At 34.0% G+C, this 26058-nt stretch overlaps 4 protein-coding genes across 6 annotated transcripts; 1 reads left to right on the top strand and 3 right to left on the bottom strand.

Moving 5' to 3' along the window:
* Nucleotides 1-490: 490 nt before the first annotated feature.
* Nucleotides 491-3907, bottom strand: LOC8281185 (MOB kinase activator-like 1A). 2 transcript variants are annotated; one of them, XM_048372243.1, is made up of 7 exons: nt 3014-3907; nt 2288-2336; nt 2093-2201; nt 1828-1921; nt 1272-1405; nt 986-1149; nt 491-783 (listed from the first exon to the last, which is right to left on the bottom strand). In XM_048372243.1, exons 1-7 carry the CDS (start codon nt 3037-3039, stop codon nt 748-750), a joined length of 612 nt encoding a protein of 203 aa, XP_048228200.1. In that variant the 5' UTR covers nt 3040-3907; the 3' UTR covers nt 491-747. The 2 variants fall into 2 exon arrangements, with proteins under 2 accessions (XP_048228200.1, XP_002516285.1); XM_002516239.4 differs by having other exon boundaries at nt 491-764; nt 3014-3901.
* Nucleotides 3908-5056: 1149 nt separating this feature from the next.
* LOC8281186 (auxin-binding protein ABP19a) lies at nt 5057-6080 on the bottom strand. The gene has a single exon (XM_002516240.4). The coding sequence runs from the start codon at nt 5989-5991 to the stop codon at nt 5365-5367; it is 627 nt and encodes a 208-aa protein (XP_002516286.1). The 5' UTR covers nt 5992-6080; the 3' UTR covers nt 5057-5364.
* Nucleotides 6081-8347: 2267 nt separating this feature from the next.
* On the bottom strand, nt 8348-12776 carry LOC8281187 (12-oxophytodienoate reductase 3). Its single transcript, XM_002516241.4, has 5 exons — nt 12509-12776; nt 12210-12350; nt 10278-10408; nt 9851-10033; nt 8348-9223 (listed from the first exon to the last, which is right to left on the bottom strand). The coding sequence occupies exons 1-5, from the start codon at nt 12565-12567 to the stop codon at nt 8562-8564; spliced, it is 1176 nt and encodes a 391-aa protein (XP_002516287.1). The 5' UTR covers nt 12568-12776; the 3' UTR covers nt 8348-8561.
* Nucleotides 12777-16084: 3308 nt separating this feature from the next.
* LOC8281188 lies at nt 16085-25540 on the top strand. 2 transcript variants are annotated; one of them, XM_048372085.1, is made up of 19 exons: nt 16085-16489; nt 17320-17646; nt 17962-18150; nt 18240-18323; nt 18768-18827; nt 19203-19247; nt 19622-19821; nt 20044-20511; nt 21287-21413; nt 21517-21714; nt 21838-21927; nt 22087-22149; nt 22551-22625; nt 22710-22760; nt 22864-22941; nt 23346-23480; nt 24025-24132; nt 24663-24728; nt 25020-25540. In XM_048372085.1, the coding sequence occupies exons 2-19, from the start codon at nt 17335-17337 to the stop codon at nt 25086-25088; spliced, it is 2418 nt and encodes an 805-aa protein (XP_048228042.1). In that variant the 5' UTR covers nt 16085-16489; nt 17320-17334; the 3' UTR covers nt 25089-25540. The 2 variants fall into 2 exon arrangements, with proteins under 2 accessions (XP_048228042.1, XP_048228041.1); XM_048372084.1 differs by having other exon boundaries at nt 16086-16489; nt 17317-17646.
* Nucleotides 25541-26058: the final 518 nt, after the last annotated feature.

Below are 26058 nucleotides of genomic sequence, written 5' to 3'. Positions count from 1 at the left end.
TCTGCAGAAGTTTGATCTGCTGATTGTCATATCATTGAAATAATTGCCTTTGCAAAATCACATCTCTATATATAAAACAAAGACGCATAGGTAAAGAGGAAAATAATTGCACCGGTCCTTGGTGACATTGTTGTTAATTGTTCTCTCTCACTTGCCTGAACATGAAATAATTGTAACTCAAATTCAGACTGGTAATTACGAGCTATCAGTATCTTGTATTTGACAACTTTAAAGCAAAATCCTAAATGTCAAATGGTAATGGACTAGCATTACCTTATTACTATCTAGTTAGTCTTGTAAATGGAGAGTATAAACAAGCACTATGGAACTAGCAATTCCGGCAGCTATGACTCAGTATTTCTCCCCGGAGTCACCTGATGAGGTTTCAATCTTAATAAACTTAAATTCAATTCCCAGATTGGCATGCGTAGGTCATTACTTGCTTAGACAGCCATAGCAATTGTCTCCGAGCACTTACCAAACTTTGGGATTCTTAACCAAAACGCAACGCCAGAATTGCTGCCAGATTTCATTGCAATTGGAGCCAAAATCTTTTCTAATTTGTGAGCATAACAAGTCATTTCTCTATTAATGGAGGGGAACAAATTACATGGATAAAAGGAAGCTCGCAAAATTGGGTCCCCAAAACATTCAAACTAAAAGCTAAAAACTTGAAAGATATCCACAAGGCATTATAACTGCAGAATCGAGTCAACAAGGTCTTGTAGAGGTGCCAGCTCCCCTCTATCAATCAAGCGGAACTCCTGCACCATTACAGAGTAACTGAAGTTGTTATTGAAACTGAAGAATCAACTTGACTGTCGTTGATCTGCAGTTTCAGGCTGTATTACAGTCATTGAGTAAATAATAGCATAAAGAATAGCAATGAATTGTCTAACTGCTAATTAATTACAGACCATCAATATACACAAAGTAAGAACATGGTATAAAGTGAAAAACCAGACGTAAAAAGAAAAAATCGTACCCAGGTAAACAGCACAAAATGCTTAAAGCAAGTATTTAGATGAGCTTCTTCCCTCAAACTCACAATCTTCTGAAAATGCTCATGGTAGATGTGAGCATAAACACGAAACATCCGCTTAAAGATTGTCCTGACAACATCTCGAAAATTTGGTGGAAAAGGTGCCCCTGTGCAGCGCACAACAATTTAACATAGAGATGCACTTCAGGATATAGAAATATAGATGACAATAACTGATGTTATATAAATACATGGTCGTTTTTTCCTTGTATCAGGGAATTCTACTAACCCAACTTCTGAGGGAAAATCATTTCATCATCTAGCTGAGTTTCGATCCAGTCCATCAAAAACTCGACGTATTTTGGTGCAGACACCTCAATTGGCTTCTTAATGGTAACTCCATCAGCCCATCTATACTCGTATCTGTAAATAAATAAACATAACCAAGTACATGAACCATAGGAACACCAACCAAAATGAAAAGGACATGTTTGCTGTGAAGAGTAAGCTTCCTTTCAAAATGAATAAAATTTTTCAATGTGCATGCTTCTGGAATTGGGAGAGTAATTACAGTAGTATTAATGCTATACAATTGTAGTCCAAGAAAATGCAGAAAGTTCCATTTCCATCTGAATTTTCTACATGCTAATATTATGCTGAGACAAGAAAACATTACCATTTGATCCGATTACCATTAATGTTTAGATCACTACAGCTTATAGATTGGTTAACAGAACATGTGCCTCGTACTATTTTAATTGCCCCAGTAACTAAGTTTAAGTACCAACATCAACATTCCACAGTCAAAACCATAAAAGGGTTAACTAAGGTATCAAGGATGATACTTTGGTCCTGCAGTCATTGTTGGACAGTTCGATGCCGTGCAAAATTCAGTAAGAGTTCCATATAAAATGTTCACTTGATTGAAGAAGTCCACAGCTGCGGACAAGAACATAGATAAAGAAAAATCATATTAAATTCCAAAACCATTCACCAACATATGCACAAGTATAAAGTCAAATCCCCAATTAGAAAAGAGAATCTTTAAAATGATTTTCCACCATAGCAAGACCATAGTTCTACATCATAGAAAAAAAAATGGAATCTTACTGTTAACAGCCAACCACTCATTGACATCTTCTCCAGGGGGCAGTCTAACTGCTTCTCTTAGGTTGCCACTACCCAAGGTAGCATCAATATGTTTTTGAAGTTGAGCACCCTGCAATTACATTGTGGATATGTTGCATCAATTGAAACTATAAGCACAAGAAACATTAGACAGAATCAGAAAAAGCAGCCACCAACCTTGCTGCCAGATGGAGCATTTTTCTTAGGCCGAAATGTCTTCTGGTTTCTTCGTTAATCAAAAGGGTGAAGAATTCCCAAATTAGATTAAAAGAAAAAAAGAAAAAGAAAAAGGAAAGAAGAATTGTCTCACACTTCGACAACAAATACATTCATTTTAGGAAGTCATACAAATAAAATAAAAGTACCACACAGAAAGAAAGAAAAATAATAATCACTATGAGCACATTTTAATAAAGTGCAATGATGCCATCTTCTATAAAATGAATCCAAAACCATTTCAAAGTACCATAATTAGCAAAGAATTGCACTTTCCAACCACACAAAAACAATGGCATTGAAATCATTAACTTCATAAAATTTATCAGAACAAAAGGTAAATGCCCCCTTACATATTCATCATAAATATTCATTCAAGTTACATTCATGCAACGTGGGACCCGCATTGTATTTAAATTCTAACTGGGGGAAAATGTTAGGATCACAATATTCCTATATATTGAAATGCAATTTCTGGTTTCATTTCCACCCTCTCAAAACACTAAAATTTCAAGAAAGAAAAGAAAAAGATAACAGGTAATAATAACAAAGCTCCAATACAAAACACATAAAGCATCAAGAGGAAATTTCAGAGAGATATCTGAATTGCTAAACAAAACACGGGTACGGTAAAATACAATATAAAGAAACGATAAATCAAGAAAAGAAAAAGGAAAAAAGGAGTACCTGCTACCGATGCCAAAGAGACTCATGTTGCCACTCTATCTCTCTGGCTCTAGTTAAAAAAAGAAATTTTGTTAAGGATATGGAAAGAAGAAGAAGAAAATGTTGAATGAAGATGATTATAGAAATCATATATATACATGTATATATATATAAGAAGAGGAGAGAGATAGAAGGAGATGACAGACTGTCAAAGAAAGGGGGAGAAATATAAGCAAAGAAATCTATCATATGTATATATATGTTAAGTATACACATCCACAGCACAGCAAACACAAGGTCCATTTCCTTTCTCCTCCATTTTGCTTACCTGGCCTATTCCCTCTCCCTTATATGCTTATACTTGTATCCATTTGTTGACTCTCCTCTTTTAAAATAATATTTTCTGAATGAAAATTTTTATTAATATATATACACATTAAAAAAAAAAAGTACAATTTGGAGAGTTGTCTATGAAATATGAGTTATTATTATAAAACAAAACAAATATATTTACAGATTTTCAAAGAATGCATAAAAGAGGAAAAAGATAATGCATGTGCATTTAATTGGCAGGGGCCTTAACTAAAAGGAAAAGACTAATGCAGTAGCAATGATGTACCAAAGAAATAAGTGAGGATAAGAATGCAGAAAAATTAGAAAATTTTTTATAAAAAAAAAAAGAAGAAGAAGAAGAAGAAGAAGGGAATGTCAAGTCAAGGTTTTATGGGAAAGGGTTTAATGAATAATAAAAGGAGAAAAAAAGAAAAGGGAGAGATAGGGCCATTAACAGAAAAATGATAAGCATCTTCTTAGCTGTATGGATATTGTCATATGATGTCACTGTTACTTAGGACTGTACACCTGAAATATTAATCTTTTATTCAAGACTCAGTCTTGGTTTGGCTGGCGACATAAATTTGGTACAATCATCATTGCTTCGATTTTCTTTCTCATTTTAATAATTCTAACAATCCCTTTGCTCTGTATTCCATTTTATTAATATAATGATTAATTATGCATAATACCCATTATTTAAATAAAATAAGTGCATTCATGAATTGGTGTGAAAAAATAATTAGAGATCGTTAAGTTATCAGTTTGTAGATGATAATAGTAAGTATTTTCAATTTTATGGTTAACATAAAAAAACAATTATTTCCAGTCATATGAGCCTCTTATAAATTATTAAAATAAAAATATTTTTTATTAAAAGATATTTATTTATTTTTTTCTTGCGTAGTATGCATTTATTTTAATTCAAGAAAATTTGATTTTAGTTTAAGTAAAAAATGGTTCTCAAAAGATAAAAATGGTTTAGAATTTTCTGTCAAACACAAACAGGGTATGAAACTTGGAATGGAGAATTAAGATTCCTTATCCTGATAGTCCGTTGTTGTAATTCCCAGGCTGTTTTGAACATGATGATAGATATCTTACATCAGACTTTGAGCCCTAAGTAGACAACTTGCAAAGCCTAATACATAAACTGCCTGTGTGGGCTGGACTTGTCTTCTGTTTGGAATTATTGGGCTTTCTATGATTAACTTCGGTGGGCCTTGGAACTACTGAGTTTTTTGTTTTTTGCTTTTTGCCTCTTTTAATGGTAATTTCATAGCTGTAGAGATAGTTTCATCAATCATAACCTTATAATCCTAAATCATTTTTACATGATGTTTGTGATATATAAGTTCAAATTATCACAGTAACAGACATTTGCATTTTCATCCATACTCTTTATTGTTGTTTTTCAATTTTATATACTGAAATATCTATTACCTATCTTGTAATTCTGTTTGGGAATTTTATCCATTTTGTTTGAAATACAATTAGAATCCAAAATATGGCATGTCCTTGAAGTTTGAACCATACATTTTGAGTTGAAGATAAAGTTATAGCAAATCCTGACTAATTCTGAAATGAGATTTCCATTCCTAAGAGAGATGTGGCCATGAGCATACTCAAGATTACTCAAATATTTATATTTAATTGCTAAACTTGAAGTTGCTACAGAAATTGTTCTCATATGAAGATTAGCTTAAATTGTTGTTCGATAGAAGTAAAGGATTAAAGAAAAAAATAAGAAAGAAATTGCATTTATTGGTCTAAGATTGCACATCTACTAAGACAAAGAAGGCATTAGCCTTTATATAGGAATGTTGCCTTTTCCACTTACGATATTCTCATCAAGAACCAACTCAACTAAAACAATACAATACAAAAAGACTCCCTAGAGTAGACATTTTATTAGCTATAATTTAAACCTGACACAAACTGTCACTGGATAGAAGAACCCTTCTCAGTGACAAAGAAGAACAAAAGGAATAGGTGAGAAATTAAAGAAAGACAATCTCTAGAGACCCTTTCCGGTGACCTCAATTTTTTCCACCAAGAACAGCTTTAAGCTTCTTAACTGTAGCATCATCAAGGAAGGTTGTCTTCTCTACCAACTCGGAAGGCAAATCGTTAGCGAAAAGAGCGAAATCCGTAATCTGAAGACCTGGTCTTGGACTACTGAAGCTTACAAATGCAAGAGCAGAACTCCCTCCTGAATTTATTTGGAAATGCAGTAATCCTTGTGGGAATATCATAATATCTCCCTTATCAAGATTTTTGAAGAAAACTTTATTATCTGATGAAGAAATAAACCCTGCGCAGATTGATCCTGAAATTACGGTTAGTACTTCTGAAGCTGCAGGATGTGTATGCATCGGAATAACTCCACCAGGTTGCAAGTCTAAACGAGCCATAGAAATTCCAAGCCCGTTTAAACCAGGGAATTGGTCGACGAATGCAGGTGTAACACCAGCTTTGATAAGGGGTAAGATTTTACCAGGAGCTGCCAGGCCAGAGTAAACAAAATCATTTACCGTGACAGTTTTCTTGCAACCGTATCCTGCAGGGCCATCAGGACCTGACAAATCCCCGACGCAGTAATCCTGCACTAAAGCATAAGAGGAAGAAGAAAGGAGAGCAAAGATGAGGAAGATATGGAGAATCATCTTCCTCTATAGTAACTTACGGTGTGTGTGTTTGCTGTTACAGTTTAGAGCGCGAGTAATGAGCATCTGCTGTCATTTATATAGAATGGAGAGGTGTAGATTTTTTTCTCGACTCATCTCATTTGTATTGGTTGTTAGGGGATATGCCCATAATGCAGGACTTCACGTGCATGGAGATGCTAAAATGTATACATACGAAACGACAGATTTCAAGCTGTGATGCATGTGACCTTGTAATCCACTTGGACAAAGACAAAAATTCCCTTTCCGTTGGAAGGATGAGCAAGAAATATCTTTTGAAAATCTGTCCTTGCAAATCCAATTGATATTGTTTAGTAATGTAATCTGCAATGAAACTCATCTCATTGCCTTTAAGCTTCCTATTTTCCATTTTTCTTTATAGAAGTCTTCTCGTATGTACATATAGGTTCTGTTCTCAACTATATATTTAGTTTTCTTGCAGGGTAACGTGCGACTAGTCGATTGAAAGAAGCTTGATGTTAGTCTACTTGTTTTATATGGAAAATTTCTCCAATCGTGCTTACCACATCACATCAGAACACTGTGTCGCGGGAAATGGAAACTAGTCGTTGGTCTATCGGTTTTGATGGTAGCCATCAAAGATCAAACAGTTTCAATCTTGAAACTCATTGGGATTGGCAAGAAACGAACAGCAAGATTAGCTCGTCCTGTAAAACAGGTTAAATCTACAGTGAAGTTCATTTGGATTTCTTTATACTATTAAGTAGTTCAACTTCCAGTTGGGAGAAACCTGCATATTTAATGTTACAACCTGCAGATCTCTTCCAGCATAATTGGGATACTTGTGCAGCCATTATGAACATATTACACCATCGATTTCAGTAACTCATTAGAAAAATAACATGTGATTATATGTGTTACAATTAACTTGATTAGAGAAGTCAAGTCCATTAGAAATGTCCAAAAACAACGAAAGGTAATATCTGAATGTGGTCCACTAGCACATGGGGGTTGAGTAAGGATACAGATTAGGGCATAAGAAGACATTTTGACAGCTAATAAAAGAGCTTCTGCAAGTCATCTTATCACTTAAATGACTGAGTGGATATTATGAATTCCCCATCTCTTAGGATATCTGAAATGTGTTCCTGTGGTGAAAAGTCATCTGCAACTTTGGTCCCCTTTGCATAAGATTTCATTAGGCTTAATCTTATGCTTGGAAACTTCAATGCTGCTTGCAGTTTTAGGCATCTCTTTTTAAACATAGAGAATTGAACTGATTAAAAGAATATGTTTGATTTCCTACAGTTAGAAAAGTGAGTATAGTTTCACCTTCTTTGCCTACTCCTGGAATCTTCAACGGGCAACGGTGAACAATTTGAATTGTGAATGGTCAGTTGAGCAATTTGCTACCAAAACTACAAAGGGAAACTTGTCATATATATGTATAATCAAATTTTATTGTTATATTTTATTGATCAAATATATTTATATAATAATAACTTACGCCCTCAATGCAGTTACGAACCCGTAATATCATAAGCCACATTTTTGGTAGAATTTGAGAGTAGAGATTATACTCGGGAACGTGGATTCCAGGGACTATCTGAACCATGTAACTCAAGGCCTAATGGGCTTTTGGTGGACCAACAAGCACTTCTAGTTTCGTATAGATCTCCTAACCAGCAAAAGAGAAGAGAAGGCCTAATGTACTTTTCGGACATATTCAAGAACTTGTTATCTACCATTGCTTATGACTGTGCGGTAGAATAGTTCTGCCTCTAATATCAATTCGGCTTGGCTCTCCTTTAGGACATTAGGTGCTTCAGGATTGGACCACAATCTCAAATTGCCAATTTTGTGTTTCTTTTAGAGTTTTACAGAGAGTAGATTATACCAATCAGAATACTGGACAATCGACAGAGGCCATAAATTTTCCATTTCTTGAAGTGAAAAAAGTGCCTGTTTCTGTAAACATTCGTAGTATCAACTAAGTCGCCCGATGATATTTTACTGCTTAAATATATGCATTGGTAGCACAGATTTAGATCATTTGCATTTCAGTTAATAAGCTCATAGAACATTTATTATTAAGATTGCTGTCAGGAAAATCCAAGCAGCAGTTGAATCATGGCTTGCAACTGAAAACATTACTTAAAAGATATCATCCTCTGACATTGCAGTTGGTAACGAAGTCTTCTCTAACATCCCGCATTCCAAATTCTGATCAGGAGGAAGATTGAAGTCTTTCTTTTCCATCAAATCGTTGTAATGTGACAAATAAGACTGATGAAGGCTGTCTGTGGCTGCAATTTTCAATTCATTGCAGCAGGTTGACAACCCAATCCAAAGTTCAAAACTTTTACAGATAAGATATTCCAAAGACTTGCCCTCATAAAGGCTGCACCTTCTTATTAAGAAAGCAATAGACTTGTTATTATTCAAGTCTATTGACAAAAGAGTGATTTTCTCTATTTAACAATTTTTTTGCCTTGAGAACATAGACTCAAACAAAATATTCACTTAAATAATCAAGTTCTTTACCAAATGATAGATGCTCAATTAAATACATAACCCAATGTCCCCATTCAAAGGCGCGACAGCAGCTGCTGACTCCCATTTTCTTTGCTCAAAAATGGGTAGTCTGTGTATCCAACAACAGGATCTGGAGTGTAGAAAGTCTTCCTGATATACTTATTCAAGGGTGCATTTAGCTTTAATCTTAAGACTAAATCAGGGTTTGAAATAAATACTCGGCCATAGGATACCAAATCCGCATTTCCTTCAGCTATAGCTTCAATCCCTAGCTCCCTCGTGAAGCCACCACTGCAAATGAAAGTTCCCTGATAACCATTTCTCCATGTTCTCATTAGTCTAGCCTCCTCATCTTCAGTGCCATGTCTGCCTGATTCTGTTTGGCCGTAAGCTGTGTAACGAGGTTGAGTCACATGAAGATAAGTGAGTTTTGATCCCAGGTTTAACTGGAGTCTATTAAGTCGCTCAATCACTGCAAGACCCAAGTTGAGTGGATCAGAATCCATGGCATCAAGGTGATCAATTGCTGGTGACATTCTGAAACCAACTCGATCTGCACCAATAGCTGCAACTACTGCTTCAATCACTTGCATTAAGAATCTGCACCGATTGTTGATTGATCCACCATACTCATCCGTCCTGTCATTGATCCCATCCTTTAAAAATTGATCAATAAGGTAACCATGAGCCCCATGGATTTCGATTCCATCAAATCCTGCAAAAGATCAGATGATTAATAGGTGCTTTGATTAATACGTTGACATATGAAAAGCCAGTTGTAGCAGCAATAGCTTTTTTCCCATTTCAAGAATGCAAATAATCAGCAAAATTTGAAGTCGGGTATTTTTTTTTTCAAGACCACCTTATACTAGTGGATAGCATGTCGATTGGCCTAAACCTTCAATTAAACCCGCTACCAAGCAGAAAGGCCATCCAGATCATCCCATTACTACAGCTAATGAATTCATTCAGCAGCCTTTTTGCTAGTTGATATAAAGCTCTACCAAATTACGGGTAAATTTTTAACACATGACCACAATGACATAATGCATAGCAAGTAAGTCCCTGATAATATCCACTGAAATTTTCCCGGGCATCATTATCTGGAGACCAAAAGGAGACACAATGATGTTTGGTCCATGCTTTGGCATGCAAGTTTAAATGATGGGATGAACTCATCCCATAAAGGGGCATCATTGTTATACACCTTTTATTAAAAATTCAATAAAGTATGTTCATCCTTTTTGACATTTTATCTACATGTATTCATTATTTAATTCAGCTTATGTACAGCTCCAAAGCCATACCATAATAAACAAATACATATAATCATTATACTTACCAGCTCGAATGGCATTTAAGGCTGCCTGGCGGTAAGTCTCTACAACCTCTTGTATGTCTGAGGTTTCCAAGGCCCTAGGTGTTGGGTATGTACCGTAGCTCCCATCTGGCATGAGAATTCTCCACCTGTTCGAGATGGCTTTACTCGTCGATGATATGGGTGCAGCTCCACCAGGTTGATAAACTAATTTTTAGGTAGAAAGCACAAGTGAAATATTTAGTACCTCAAAAGCAACAACAGTAGATTCCAATTTTCACAAAAATAAAGTAGGCAATCGCTATGGACTCAAGGACCTTGTGCAAAAGGGTGGAAGAAAATGAATCTAGTATGTCAAATATGTAAAGAAGAGAATCTTCAAATAAAATATGTAACAAACAGGGTTGCTAAGTTAACATCACATTTTTAACTAGAGAGAGGGCAAGTTTACCTTGATGAGATGCACGGCCAACATGCCACAGTTGACAGAATATGATGCTTCCTTTGGCATGGACTTCATCCACAACCTTCTTCCATGCTTCCACCTGTTCCTCGGTATAAATCCCAGGAACATGAGGAAACCTGGGTTTGCATAAAAAGTTATGTAAGCATTGATATATGCATATTCTTGAGGCTACAGGAATCGTATAACTACATCCCAAAAACCAGCCACAATAAACCACACAAATATAATAATGGGCTATAGGTTATACAATAGGAAGAATACTAGCCATAAGCACTCTTTGTATGCGAGGACTTGAACAAACACTCTTGCTACTTAAACCACGTCTCAAGTGTGCATAAATACAATTAATTAATGTGCATTCTATGGTTACTTTGTATTGTCATCACTTTATTTTCATTTTACCTTTCTCACTATAAGATGAGATGGGTGTGTATCATTGAAGGGTAGTCTTCTTAAAAACAAAGTCATCATAGTAAATAGCTTTAAGAAGCACATTTCAGGTTTAACGTCATCAATGTGGTGATGAAATGAAGTATCCCATTTCTTGGTAATGGATGATAAGTACCTTGGTCTCACAAAGGTTAGATGATGTCCAATATATTTATATATATACATGAAATACAACAAAAAGAAATTAAAAAGTTTTGAAAGAAAAAGAAACATGTCCATCAATCAAATAAAAATAATTCCTTTAGCAACTCAAGGGTGCTAGTTAATAAAATCATGACCCTTTTTTTATTTCTTGTCTGGAATTAGAAACTCACTTTAATGTATTTCAAACTCAATCATTGAATGCATAACACTTATAAAATAATTACAATATTAAAATATGTATTATCTTTTGTTGTTTAAATATAAAATATTTGTTATTATAATCATCAATTATGTGAGATCATGCATAATGGAGGCATACTACAAATCTAAAATAAGAATTTTTCGTAGATTAACATAGACTAGGCCACGTTGTGTATATAAGGGTGGTTATTTTCGTGTTTTTTGGTGGAGAATTTCTCTCTATTTCTGAAGCATTAATGGGCAGAACAATAGAAAAAGAAAACTTTTTTTATTAAATATTCAATAGTAAAATCAAAATAGTATATGAAATAAAGGTTGAAAGTAACATGACAAAAATCAGGTTTCGTTATTTTTATTTTTTTTGGAACATATCTGATATTTTAAATTAGTTGTTTAAGTTGTCGATTAAATGGCACCGCGGAATGACGAATTTCAATAATGGTAATTTTATTAAATTAAAATTAAAATATTCTAAATTGTTAGAAGAAAATAGCAAATCATCTAAAATCTAAATAAGAGCCATCAACATTGACATACGCCGGGCACAGAACATACCAACGACTGAGCCCAAACACAGTAGTAACAGCCGCTATCAATTGAGACAATCACATAGAAAATAGAAAGAATATAAAAGAAACAATTCTATTTTTTTTTAATTTATAATTTATTTTTATTATATTAAGATATTAAAAGTGCAATTTTTATAATTTCTTTTTAAACTGGAATTTTGATTATTTCTTAATAAAAAATTAAAAAATAACTGAAAAGCGATTACATAATAATAATAAAATTGAAAATTACCAATAATAATAAAAATATCAATACTGTGAATTTGAAAAAATTATAAAAAATACATATATTAAAAACAATTGACACAGTAAAAAATTATATCTTTTATTAATTTTAAAATACTTTTAAAAGTTTTAAAAAAAATAAAAAGAAGATAGGAAAAGGCATTTTGCCAACTGAGTGTCTATTAGGACCCACTAACAAGCCACTATAAGTCCAGTAGTGGGTAGTGGGGTCCAGATGGGCAGCTAATAATAGATTCTCCTTTTTAATGAAGTTAAAATAATAAAATTTAATAATAAAATAAGGGGGGAGATGGAAAGACGATATTACCCAGGGGCGGTAGGGGACACAAGAGTGCCTTCAGTAATGAGAAAACCACCAGGAGTTGACCTCTGCGTGTAATACTCGGCCAACGCTGCGTTTGGAATCCCATTCAACGCTCTGCATCTCGTCATTGGCGCCAGCACCACCCTGCCGTGCCACTAATTAAAGTTAAAAGGACGATTCTGTCCCCCCCCCCCCCCACCCCCCCCAAACAAGGAAAAAATAATGGACAGAAATACCCTCCTGGATCTCAACAATCGCCAGTTCGGTAAAGGAAATTTTCAAGGGAATCAATTTTGACTGACCTGTGAGAAAGATTGAACCTGCCCATCTTGTAAGGAGAAAATAGAGTGGTTTCCGCCATCGTTGCTTCTTGCTAGAGCGGAAATGCTTATTTTCGGGTCAAGAAATGATAAGAAAAGACGCACAGATTATAGAGGATGCGCTTTTATGGTGGGAAGGAGAAGCAGCAGATCACGCATGAGATAGATGAGTATGGTTCTTCCACTAAATAATAATGAGAAATGAAAACAAAAATCTCAATATGGATTTGGCGGTCTTAATACTCACGAAAGTCTGGTTATAGCAAGAAAGGAGTTTAGTGGGTCCCGCAAGGAAGAAATTCACGTTGAAATATGTAACGATTTTGACACGGAATTCACATGTTCTTTTTTTCTGACCGCGTTGACTGAGAATGGTCGGAGACTAGCATGGACGCTTTAGCTTTAATGGTCGGAGAATAGCATCTTGTAAAAGGAATTAGCAAAAAGAGTAATTTGCCCCTTAAACTTGTGTAAAAAATAAAATAAAATAAAATAAATATTTTAACCTTTTCAGTAAATGTAAATAGATCTATAACTTGTTATTTTAAAGCTAAATTTTAACTGAACTAAGCGCGTATATAACAGAATATTTCATGTAAATTATCACTTCTTTTAGTGACACTAAAAATTTGATGTACCGATGTCTCTGGTCTATTTTTAGTGGTCGTTTTGTTGTATGAAAGGATAATACAGGTGCAGCTGTGAATCCATTACACTGGACATGCCAAAAATCACTATCATGGTACGGGTCCCTAGCTAAGCCCATTTCCTTGTCTTTCTTTTCAACCTGGCCACCAAACCAAATAATGCATAAGCCTAAGTTGGCGGCTAGCGAGACTAATGAAAGAGTTGGAAACTTTCTTGAAATTTCTATTTCTGTCCAAAGGCAAATAAAATTTTAATTGGGCTGCTGCTATCGTTAGAAAGGAAAATCATTATAATGATAATAAATCATATTCTGTGAGCTGCGGCAAATGAAGATTTGCATGCAAGCTCCAAAGTCTGATAATTTGGAGTCGAAATGCCAGCAGGAAGAAAACACAGGATGATAACAGCAGAAACATTACTTGGCTTTCTTGATACTTCAATTACTCTATTTCTTGAACTTTTTTTCCCGTGTTTTAGAAATTTTAAGGAAAAAAAAAAAAAAAACTCGGAATTTTGAACTCTACAGCTTGTATAGGAATTCTTGGTATCCTTTTTCCATGTTTGCTTTTTGATGCCATTGCCGATATGGCCATCCTCACTTGACATATGGGTTAGTAGGCATCTGATAAATGGTGTTACAATTGTACTTCGAACTGAAAGAGTACAGATTTTGAACCTAATCACAATCTGATTAATATAAAATACAGCACCAATCAACACTTGACTCAAACTAATGAAAATCCCATAAATTATTAGGTGGTAATGGTACCCCACAACCACAAACCTGTCCTCTAATTTATGTCCTAAATGATGTTTAGCCAATGGTCAGTGGACCATCTAGTGGTCCCCTGTCCTTCAACACAAACCGTAAGCGAACACTCTTTCCTTTGTCACTCCGATCATGCTACAATGTCCATGAAAAGCCCATGAGATTATTCATTAAACGTCATTCTGACTAAAAGACCTATCCTACATATGAATCCACACATGTGGCACTAACTCTGCTAGACTCTGATACATTTAATTACTTTGGTGTGCAATGTTGACTAGTCTGGAACTAACAAGATCAATATTAAAATTTCAACTCTAAAATCAAGGAAAGTGCCGTTTTTGGATCGCTATAATCTATTGAAGCATGCTTTCTTCCGCATGTCCTTTTCTAATCTTTCGATTACTTTAGTCAGAGGTGTTAGATATGATCAGAACAAAAATACTAACTGAAAATTTTAAAAGTTAGTCTAAAAATTAGATTTTGAGTAAACTTGAAACGTAATTCTTGCATTAATTAGTAAAACACACCGTTTAAAGCCACTTTAGTTAGTGATTTAGTTACTAGTCACATGAATCTCACTGTCTTTTTTTTTTTTTTTTTTTCTAATTGAGCTTGATTGATAAACTTTTTAGAAGTTTTATTTTTTTCATTTTAATACTGAGTTTTATATTTAAAATTAAACTAATTATTTTCCTATTCTTATTCATTAAATGTTAGACTAAATAATTAATTTTAACAAAAATAGTTAATATTTTCTTAATATAATTTATAATTTACTATATATTTTTATGTTGACGTTATCAGTATATATTATCTAAAGTTTGAGATATATAATTAACTAATATGTATTCATTAAACCAAAATTAAGATGGTCTAATCACACAATAAATCTTGAACTTTGCATTTTTTAATAATTTTATCAAATTAATTCAAAAATTTAAAATAAATATCAATTCTTTTAATTTATTTTTAAAAATAAATTATGATGACAATTTTTGAAATTTTAAAGCAAAAAAGATGATGTGAAAAGTCAATTATGCTTATTAAAAAATAATAATTATGAATCAATATAAATAATTTATCCTAAATTTAAAAATATGACTATTAAAAATCTAACATATGTGCATTCTATTGCATTTTACATTTAAATGTAATAATTTTTTTTAATTGATTTACTAATTTTTGTATTAGTAAGCAGAATTGATTTGTCATGTTATTTTTTTATTATAAAATTTTAAAAATTATTATCTAAAAGTGTTTGAGAATAAATTAAAAGCACATGTATTTATTTTAAAATTTCAAAATAACTGAATAGAGTTATTAAAAAATACAAAATATAAAATTTAATTAGTAATTAGGCCAATTAAAATTTATCAAATTACTTGGATATATATATAAATTATATTAATTATATACAATAAAACATTTAAGATAATACTTAATTGCTCTTGTATGTTTTTGATCATTGACCCTCCTTGATTTTGTATGAATAATTTTTTAATTATTTTATAATTTTATGCAAGTGGTCTTTCAACTTAATTAAATAATTGAAAAGAATAAATTTAATAAATATCACTATTTTTCAGCAAAGTTCATAAAAGTCAAGGTATTTGAAGCCAACGATTGGATATACATTAAATAGAGGAATCACAAATAAAAAGATTAACATGGAATAATAAAAGATAGTTTTTTGAAATAGTTTCTTTGCTTTCCTTGATGTATATAATCATACAGCTACTCGATCGATGTCTATAAAATTAAATGTATCTTTACTTTCACCTACCTTCATATAATCTAATGTGAAATGTTAAAACTTTATTAACCTATTTAAATATAACTATCTATAAATTATATGCCTTGCACGTGATAAGCTTAAAGAATAATAAATTAAGATTTAAGTATTTGACTGATACCCCTAATAATTCTTAATTAAATAATTTATCTACAAGAAGTTATTTAAAGAAAATGATTATTTAGAGGAGGATTAAACAAAAAGAGCGTGAGATTAAGAAAATAAATAAATAACTATTTCTATTTGTTCCTACCGAGGAGATGCGCAGCATGCGCCGCATCAACATATAGAAGAAAAAAAGAGGATTATTATTTTCTTTTTCTTACATAAAATGGTAAAAGGAACATGAGGTAATTATTACATAAAAAAGGAAAAAAAATATATTAGGACATTGGATGCTTATTTACCAAACGAAGAAGAAGAAGAAGAAGAAGGACCTGTAAATCTTTTTGATGTTAATATTATAATAAATCAAAGAAAGCGTGTACAAAATGGGAAGAGGAAACAAACAACATTAACAAGAAGAAAAAGAAGAAGAAACTGACCGTCATCATCGTCGAACACGAGGAGCAATAACAGTCTTCACTTTTTTCTTTTTTAATTAATTAACATTTAGTGAAATCTTTCTCTCTCCGTCGTTATGCCTGTTCAACGATAACAGAAATATCAAACCTTTCTTTGTTATGGCCGCCTGAACTTTTATTTCTCTCTCTCTCTCTCTTTTTATCCTTCAATTAATCGCTGTGTCGAGGTTAGTTTCTTTCACGTTTATTTATTTTATTTAATGTCTGGCGATTATCTGTATTTTTTGCTCCTCTTTGGTAAATTTGGAGGTAGAAATGTAATTGTTTTGTCTCTCTTTATAATCCTTCATAAATCAGCGATCAGCTTGATTTGAGCTCATCTTGAATAGGATGATATTTTCGCGAACTGGTATCTCTTTGGAGATTCGATGTCTGTAAGAAAATAGTGTTGCTAATTCTTTTTTTTTTTTTCTTTTTTTAATAACTGAAAGTTCTTTTCTAAGGTTTAATTAAATTGTTGCTTTACTTGTATTTTTATGAGCTTTGTGTAACTGACGGTGCTCTCGATTCAAGAAACTGAACGGTTGTAAATTTTAAACATCTGCTTGTTTCAAGCTTCCAGTGTTAATTTTAGTAGCTGGTGAGTTTATATGTTCATAACTGGAGTGGTTAAAACTGTAGCTTCTCAAGTGAGAAACTAAAAAGAATAAAATTAAGATCGCATCTTTTTTTAGTAACTGGAGCATAATAAGGTTTTAGCTTTTGCTAGTTTAAATTCGAAAAACTTTTGCTTTGAGCAAACGCATTGTTTTTAGAAGTAAAAATTTGTTTCTTGGAGGTAAAGACCAATTTGTGATTCTGCTTCTGTTTGAAATGCAAGAAACTATTAATATAGGTTGAATGTTCTAGTGTGAAAATTTCAACGACTTAAATATTTATTGTTTGGAATAAATCACGTCCAAGAATTCAGTTCTGGAGCATTCTTGCTGCTCTATCTGAATAGGTACGTTTTCACACTTGCCTTATAATACATATACATTGTGTGATGTGGCAGTAGAAGAGCTTTTCTAGGATGGCTAAAAATGAAGACCCTGGTAGCCCTGGTTGGAGAGCTTCACTTTTTTTGCAGACCACAGAAGATGTTGCAAGAGCTGTTGCTGCTGCTGCTGCTGCAGCCACTGCTCCCCGTTCACCAAGGCCCTCTGTAGTTTTTTCATCGAAAGATGATCACGGTGATAGCCAATTTCAGAAGCTACAGCGTCATGTCACAAGAGTACTTAAAGGCTTCTCATCTCCTCCTCCTGAAGTGAAAGCTGGAACCTACAATCCAGAAGTTCTAACTAGTCAAAAGCGTCAATGGGCAAACTTTCAGCTGCAATACTTGGTATGTTATTCTTTTTGTTCAAGTGTGATTTCATAATTTTTTTTACTTTTGAGTCCATGACAAATTCTTAGCAGAGATATTTTGATCCCTTTTTTATGATGTCTGTATACTTTCACCCGCTGACTGCTTTCTGTCTGCATTTGGTGCACCTTCTGCTAAATCTTAAAATGAACTCTTGAGAGGGAAATTCATGCTTGATATATTCAATTGCTGGTTTTTCTAAATTGTTTCATCATATTATATTAATTGGTTATTAAACAAATTGAAGGTTATTTTGTACTGTTTTCATAACATATTTGTTGTTTAAGCATGCAGGATCATAGGTCTTTAAAGGAGCCCTCAAGGCTTTTTGAGAGCATGGTAGTTGTGGGCCTTCATCCTAATTGTGATCTTCAGGCACTCCAGAGGCAATATGTTGCCCGAAAATCTGAAGGTTCTGCAAGATTGCAAGGCTCACCTGGTTGTCAGAATCAGTCTCGTGTAGAACCTGTTCTCGAACCTCAGGTGAGAATTTATGTTAGCAAACTGTTAAAATTATTATTTAATTTGGAAATTGCTATTTTTATTTAACATCATGAATTTTCTATTTTCAGGTCTTATTTGTTTACCCCCCGGACAAACAGCTGCCACTTAAATACAAGGATCTCCTATCATTTTGCTTCCCTGGAGGCATGGAGGTTGGACATAAGCTGACTGAGATTTGTGTCCCTTATTTCTATTTGTTTATTAGTTTTATCAGGGTGCCTTATCTGATTGTTGTTGCCGTCATAGATGCATGAAATATCAGTTAGATGTCTCATCATAGAATTTAAACAATTTATGTAAAGATGAGTACATATTTATTGTGTGATATTCACAGGGATTAGTGGCATCACTTAACATATTTATCTAACAGCCTCTCTGAAGAGCTTGAATCCCACTTGATAATATTTATTTTGTCTATTGAGTTAATCTCCGGTATATGGTTTGGTTTATGGTGGCACTAGTTTGGGAACAGTATTTAATGAGTGATATGCTCTTAATTCTCTTTTCTCTAACTGCTTACAGTTTTACACATTTTCATTAAGTATCTGTGTGCTGATATAATGGCGATATTTCTGATGGTTAATTTGTGATTTTAGGTTCATGCTGTTGAGAAAACACCTTCCATGAGTGAATTGAATGAAATTCTCCTTGGGCAGGTATCTTTTGTATAATACAATGTAGATTTTTCTTGCTAATTGATGAGTTTATGCTGATATGATTTCCTCGACCCTTGATAATTGTTAACCACAGTCTTTCTAGGCTGTACTCTGCACAAATTAAGTACACTTGCTTAACTTGACAGCAATGTTATCCAACCACTTATGTGGGTTACACACTTACATGTTATTCTGTTCGTTATTTAGCTTTATCCAAATGGCTGCATTTCAATCATCTATCTGAATTATGCCCACCGGAATGAAGCAATTACTTCTGTAATAAATGTCTTCTAAAGTGATATGCAAAAGATCGGTATATATGCTTGCAAATGTGTGTGATGTTGCAAAATAATCTCGGTTGTGCACTGTTTGCAGGAGCACCTTAAACAAAGTGACCTGTCATTTGTATTCCGGTTACAGGTAATTTACAAATTATTCTACTTGTTTTGTCTTTTTTCGTTTTTTCACTTTCATCTGCTCTCCTGGTTTCTTTAATAGAATGGCTGTTGCGAACTTTTCTGTCTGACCTGCTAACTTTTTGATAAACCATTTGAACGATGATTAGCCCTTTCTTTCATTTCTGAACTTTCTTACTGTTATTTTGTTTCTTCCATTGCTATTATTATTATTATTATTATCATCATTATTCTTATTTTGCACGGATTGCAGTTTCTATAGATTATGTGGTTATCAATAATTTTTTAAAGGGCTTTGTTCTCCTGTTTAGGTAACTCCCATGTTATGTGGTTAGAATTTGACATACGATTTGTTAACCTTTATTTTTTATTTCCCAGGTTGCTGATGATTCTACGTTGTATGGTTGCTGCGTGCTAGTTGATGAAATTGTGCAAAAACCCTCTGGATTGCTGTCCATGATTTCGGATAAGCGGTCTTCCTGCTCATCTTTGAGCCGTTACGTACTAACAACACGCAGATGTTACTGTATTCTTTCAAGGCTGCCATTCTTCGAATTGCATTTTGGTGTATTAAACAGGTGCATCTATTTTACCCCCTTTTCTGTATTCATCAACTATTTCTTAGTTCCTATTACCTCTCAATAATTCTATAGCAATGAGCTTAAAGTTGTAATTTGTATAGTTATATTGTGGTGGAGATGCTACTAAACATATATCCTTCACAAACATGATTACGTCTAATATGTGATTATATTTTGTTTTTATTGTACTTCTTTTGACATTTCTCACTTGTCTTGCAGCATCTTTACAGAAGAAAGATTGGAACGATTAACAAGACACATTGGTGCTTTTGACTTGGAATCTTCAGAAGGTTATGACAAAGATGAAAATTTAGGGTACAATTTAGACAGTGTATCACCAAATTATATAGCTGCAGAGGATAGGCTGGATGGGGCTGCGGAAACTTTCCAGTCAAGCTTAAGAGATTCTACACCTGGAGAAGATAACAAGAACCACATGGAGCATTGTATTACTGAGGAGCATATTCACTTGTTGCAGAAAGGTGTTAATGATAATATTGTTGTTCCAGTTGAATCTGAAACAGAGATAGTTTCCAACAAAGGGGAATCTGGTGGTGGAAACCTTGAAGACTCTGACATTTGTGTTGATGATTTATCCAAGAAGCAAGCAGAAGAGAGACGTTTACCAAATGCTGTTCTGCCTCTCATTCGTTATTACCAGTATGAAAGCTCGGAATCTTCTTCCAGGTATATCATTCTTGTTCTTTGATGTTTTATTCACATTTAATAACGTTTGTTTGAAACTGAATGTATGATGTCATTTTAAAGGTATCTTGTGAATATATTTTGAATGGTTATTGTTGTCAGTGAAACTTGTAATTAACAAAACAGGACATTTAAGAGTGTATATTTACTCAGCTAAGAATGATTCTTCTAACTGATAGGCAAGAGAGTGGAACACAATTTACTGGAATGTTGACCTAATGCTGTGAATCTATCTACTTAACCTTGACCTGACTCACTGGAGCGCTTAGAAAACTGGATTCCTGTGAAAGTAATTGATTATTTAGATAAATTATTTTGGTGAATAGAGTGCATTGCATTTAGTATTTGTGTATGTTTGGGAGATAGTATTCATGTCCATGTTTATTCATGCTCATACAAGGAGAAGCAAGTAATGGTTAGGGTTGTCTTCTAAGGAAGCTCTTTGTACTTGGGCAACTCAACGTATTAAAATATATACTAGATAAGATAAAATATGTGACAGAACTCTAGTAAATGTTAAAATATGTCTTCCTCTTACTTATCAGGGCATTGTCATCGTATCATGAATCATTAAATGAACATTACATGTTTGGAGCAGAGAGAATTGAATTCTAATAGCCAGGGCAAGTTGTCTCTTTTAGGTTGAAGCCCTGCTAGCTTGGTGGACATTATTTTTTTGCATATTTGATTATATGAGCGGACATGATTTCTTTTTGAGAAATAATTTTAGCCTGCTTTACATTTGTCTCTTATTCAGTTTCCAGGGTTCTCCTAGTGAAGACCGAAACTTTAGGAGTGATATTGATGATACAGAGACAGAAGAGGCATCTACTTCTGGCCAGGAAGATACTAATGATCACATGGATATTCTTGAATGGGCTAAGGTTTGGAGATGCTTTATTATGGTCTAGATGTAATTTTTGATTCTTTTAGCGTTCAGTCTTTTCTCCTAACTACTAAAAGTTATTTACTTTCATTTATTTACAGGTAAACAACTATGGATCATTGCAAATAATTTGCAAATACTACCAGTTACATTGCCCTTCTAGGGGTTCAACACTTAGACTTCATCCGTTGGAGCATCTTCATCCCCTTGAATATCATAGAACAGATGAAACAGTTCTACATATTGCTGGCTCAGTTATTGATTTACGGACATGCAGTACGAGTCTGGAATTTGCAGAGGTACATTCAGTACTAGCTTTGTTGGATTAGATAAAGTTAGCTTCTATCCTTTGTCATGTGTAGTTAAATAATTGTTTGTTCTTTTCCAGACATACACGTGTTATTGTTGTTTATGTTTATCAGGCACACAGTGCACTCTCTGCAGAGGAGGAAGCCACTGCATTATCAACATGGGCTGTTGCATGCATATGTGGATCCTTACGTCTAGAGAATGTATGTGCATGTTGAAGTTGAATTTGCAATTTCTTTAATACAACTCTTTTTCTAGGTTCCCTGTACCATTGATAGTTCTGAATATGCCTAAATCTGATTCACCACTGTCCTAAGGTGACAAACAGAAAAACCATTTGCGATTAATATCCTCCCCTGCAGGTGTTAACATTGTTTGCTGGAGCACTACTGGAGAAGCAGATTGTGTTTGTTTGTTCTAATTTGGTATGTAATATTGTCATGCCTCTTCTCAAGTTCACAATATCTTATGCACGTGGATAAATGTAGTTATTGTACTGTCTCTAAACTTTTGAGATGAATTTGTTTTGATCCCAGCTTGAAAATTGCAGTATCTATTTATCTTTCCATTGGTGGCTCGTTGACAGCCTATAGAATAGTCACATCAACCTTTTGTTGCAGGCAGTGGCTGTAACTGCATTTTTAATGAAACTTGGTTAAAGCTGAAAACTACTGTTGACTTGAGCAAGAACTATGCTATGTTAGAATGTCATTTGCAAATTACTCAGCGGATCCTTTTTTTTTTTTTTTTTTTTTTTCAGGTTAAATCTTGTAGAAACTTAATTCAGCTTTCTTACATATATCAATTTTAACATTTTGCTACACAGGGAATCTTATCTGCATCAGTTTTGTCTATTGTCCCTCTAATCCGTCCTTATCAATGGCAAAGCCTATTAATGCCGGTATTTCTTTTGTGGCTAGCTAGTTTTGTTGACTGATTTCTTCTGGGCCGTCGTTGCTTTTTAATTCTATGAATAAATTTCCAGATTTTACCAGATGATATGCTGGACTTTTTGGACGCACCAGTTCCTTATGTGGTGAGCATTGGTTTCCAGCCTCTTTTACATATTAATTAATTCTTTGCATATTGGTTTTAGTGACTGGCCTTAGTTGGCTACTAACTGTTATATTCATGTGTAGGTTGGTGTAAAGAACAAAACCAGTGAAGTACAGTCAAAATTAACCAATGTCATTCTGGTTGATGTTAACAAGAACCAGGTTTGCATTTCCTTTTCAGCTATTTGAATTATGTTTATAACTTCCATGTCTTAATTATTTTGAAGGCCATCGGATGCATCTTAGGCTTTCTACTTCTGTAGCTAGCAACTACCCCATGTTTGTTTTTTCCTTTTCCCTCTTCTTTCGCCTTTTTCATGACCTTCGGAGCAGGCATTTTGTTGATGATAAACATAGCTCAGGATGATACATGTTTGGCATTTTTGTGATGTAATACCTTATGCAATATATTTTAACCTAGTTTAATTAAAGCCAGCACTTATTCATGATTTTGTTGTTCTTTTTCTGAATTACATTTGGGTAGGACTCATCATGTCATACCCTGTGTGGTTTATACTTTGACTTTGAGCAAGTCATGTAATTTACTTTTTCCTTTTGGCCGACAGGTAAAATCACATACAATACCACAACTACCAAAACACAGGGAGTTATTTTCATCCTTGAGTCCCTATCATGCAAAGCTTGTGGGAGAAAGTTATTTAGCAAGGAAAAGGCCAGTCCACGAATGTACAGATGTACAAGTATGCTATTCTGCTTAATCATTCTTTTCCATAATACATCCAGCTTACCACTACATAATTTGCATTTTCTAATTTTTTGTGCATAATTATTTTCATTACCTGATGTTCTTTTTATAGCATGGACTATAGGGCAGCGCCTTTGAATTTTACATTGGCATCAGAACTAGATATCCAGTTTTACATTTTTTTATGTTGAATGTCAATTATGGAAGCAAAAGTTTGACTTGATCTCTTAATAGAAGTTTCAGAGATGTTTCTTCTATGGTTGAAGGACCTTATCATGAAAATCATAAATGGAATGTCCAAATAGTGAAACAATGATTATTTGTCATTGAAACTGAGATCATTAATGATGGTCTCTCTTTCTGTGTAGATATGTGACCATTAGTAAGTGCTTTGACAAATTAGTGATCAGCACTTCTTTGATGATCTCTTTCTTGTCTCATTTTTTCCACAAGTTTATTATCTAGAAATTATGAGGAACTGAGCTGATCTTTTTGATGGTTAATTAATTCATGTGTTGTGAAATTGTGATTACCTACAGATTGAAGCTGCCAAGGGTTTCCTGTCAGTGCTAAGATCCTATTTGGATTCACTTTGCTCTAACTTGCGCTCACACACAATTACAAATGTACAATCCAATAATGATAAGGTTCGTGCCTTTCCAATAATTTCTCAGAAGAAAAAGTTTATGGAATAGAAGAGAAGAAATTAATCAGCATAATTTTATTGGATAGAACAAAGAAAAGATTCATTAATCACCACATCCCTTTCGGAGAACGGGTATTAGTGCATTTAGTATTGATATCAGATAACAAACTATTTTTTTTACAGTAGTTGTTGTAGTTAATATAAAAAGATTATTGGTGGTTACTGGAGGGTGCCAAAGCACAACAGCTCCTTTCCAGAAAAAAAAACAAAATATGGAAATACATTGTAGCCTGGTGAATCTTTTATTAGATCAATGTGTTCTTTCATGGTAATCATATAAAAGAATATAAAACAGTTTAATGATCCCACAGAAAGAAAATTATCTCCGATTTATTATCTGTTTAATTCTCTTTACATGCAAAACATGAACATGCTAGAGAGTGGTCTTTACTTCATGCACACTTCATTCTTAAATAGTCAATAATCACATATTGTGCTCTTTACCTGATACTGATTTCCTTCTACCTGTAGGTATCGTTGCTCTTAAAGGAGAGCTTCATAGATTCCTTCCCTAGTCGTGATCGGCCATTCATGAAGGCATGTTATTTTACTGTTCTTATTTTATCTCATTCAATGGGTTGACATTTGGTACAATTTACTGATTCTTTAATTCTCTAGTACACCTGCACATGCACATATCTCCTATCATGCTCTGATAGATTTTCTGGCAATTAACTTGGGGTTGTGCAAATAACTCTTTTTGCTCATTTAACCTTGTTTCAACCGCATTTCTTGGAGCTCCTGGTTTCAACATTTTTTGATTTTGCACTGTTTAAACAGTAATAGAGAAAGCACACTGACAAAATTTTCTTTATTTGTGCTGAGCAGCTCTTTGTAGACACACAGCTCTTCTCTGTACATACAGATCTTGTTCTTTCTTTTTTCCAGAAGGAATGATGCTGCTTTGAAACGTTGGCCTGTAATTATATAAATATATTGTTACGTGGACACAAGTTCAACATACACATAATGTTTAATCAATGGGCATTCGATTAGAGTCCCACTATTGCAAGGGGGCAGCAGCGCATACCCAGGGTTCAAAAGCAGGCAAGGAGGGATGGGCATATAATCTGCCTGCGAGAGACCAGTGGGGGTACAGTGCTATATAAGAAAAGAAAGGGTCTTGTATAATTCTAATATTATGATACTTATGTTAGTCCTATATTAGCTTAATGGTGAAGAGTTCTTTATATACACAATTATACACATTTCCTTTCTCAGCTGTACATGTGAGAGATTGAAACTATTAATAGGTTTTGGCAAATGCATGATGGCATCATAGAAATCCAGTTTTGGTTGGATAATACATTTGAAAGTTGAAAAAAGAGTTGCATTTCTCTTTTAAGTAATATTTATATTGTTTTTACAGAAAAAGGTTCCACTGTTCATGTATGCACACTAATTTCTCAACAATTGAATCAATATGTTTCATTTGGATCCAATTGCTGGAAACTCGTGCATGGTAAGCGCTTTTCAATTCCTTTGCTATGCTGGACGGCGTATGCTTTTAAATTTCCTGGGTCTTTCTTTACGCTGCATAGTATCCTGAGATTAGAAATTTGAAACTATTCTCTGTGGGTACTATTTTGTTGCTTCACTAAATAGTAACCCTGGATACCCTGCTGGCATGAGTGCATGACCAGCTCAATTGGACCACTGCCTGACAGGTATGACGACACTGAATTACCATAATGGGATGGTGCAACCAGTGAGCACGCCTTTGTATTTTAGCTCTGACATCACTAGTTAACCATAATTGGATGGTGCAAACGTGTTCCTTAGCAATGAGCTACTCGGCCATATTTTGATGGCTCAAGCTCCATGCTACAGTTGTGGGTATAAAACTGGAATGATGGGTGGGGAACGT

Source organism: Ricinus communis, chromosome 3, assembly GCF_019578655.1.
Source record: "Ricinus communis isolate WT05 ecotype wild-type chromosome 3, ASM1957865v1, whole genome shotgun sequence".
Lineage (NCBI taxonomy): Eukaryota > Viridiplantae > Streptophyta > Magnoliopsida > Malpighiales > Euphorbiaceae > Ricinus > Ricinus communis.
The sequence above is the reverse complement of the archived record's forward strand: the minus strand, read 5'-3'. Positions and strand labels throughout refer to the sequence as shown.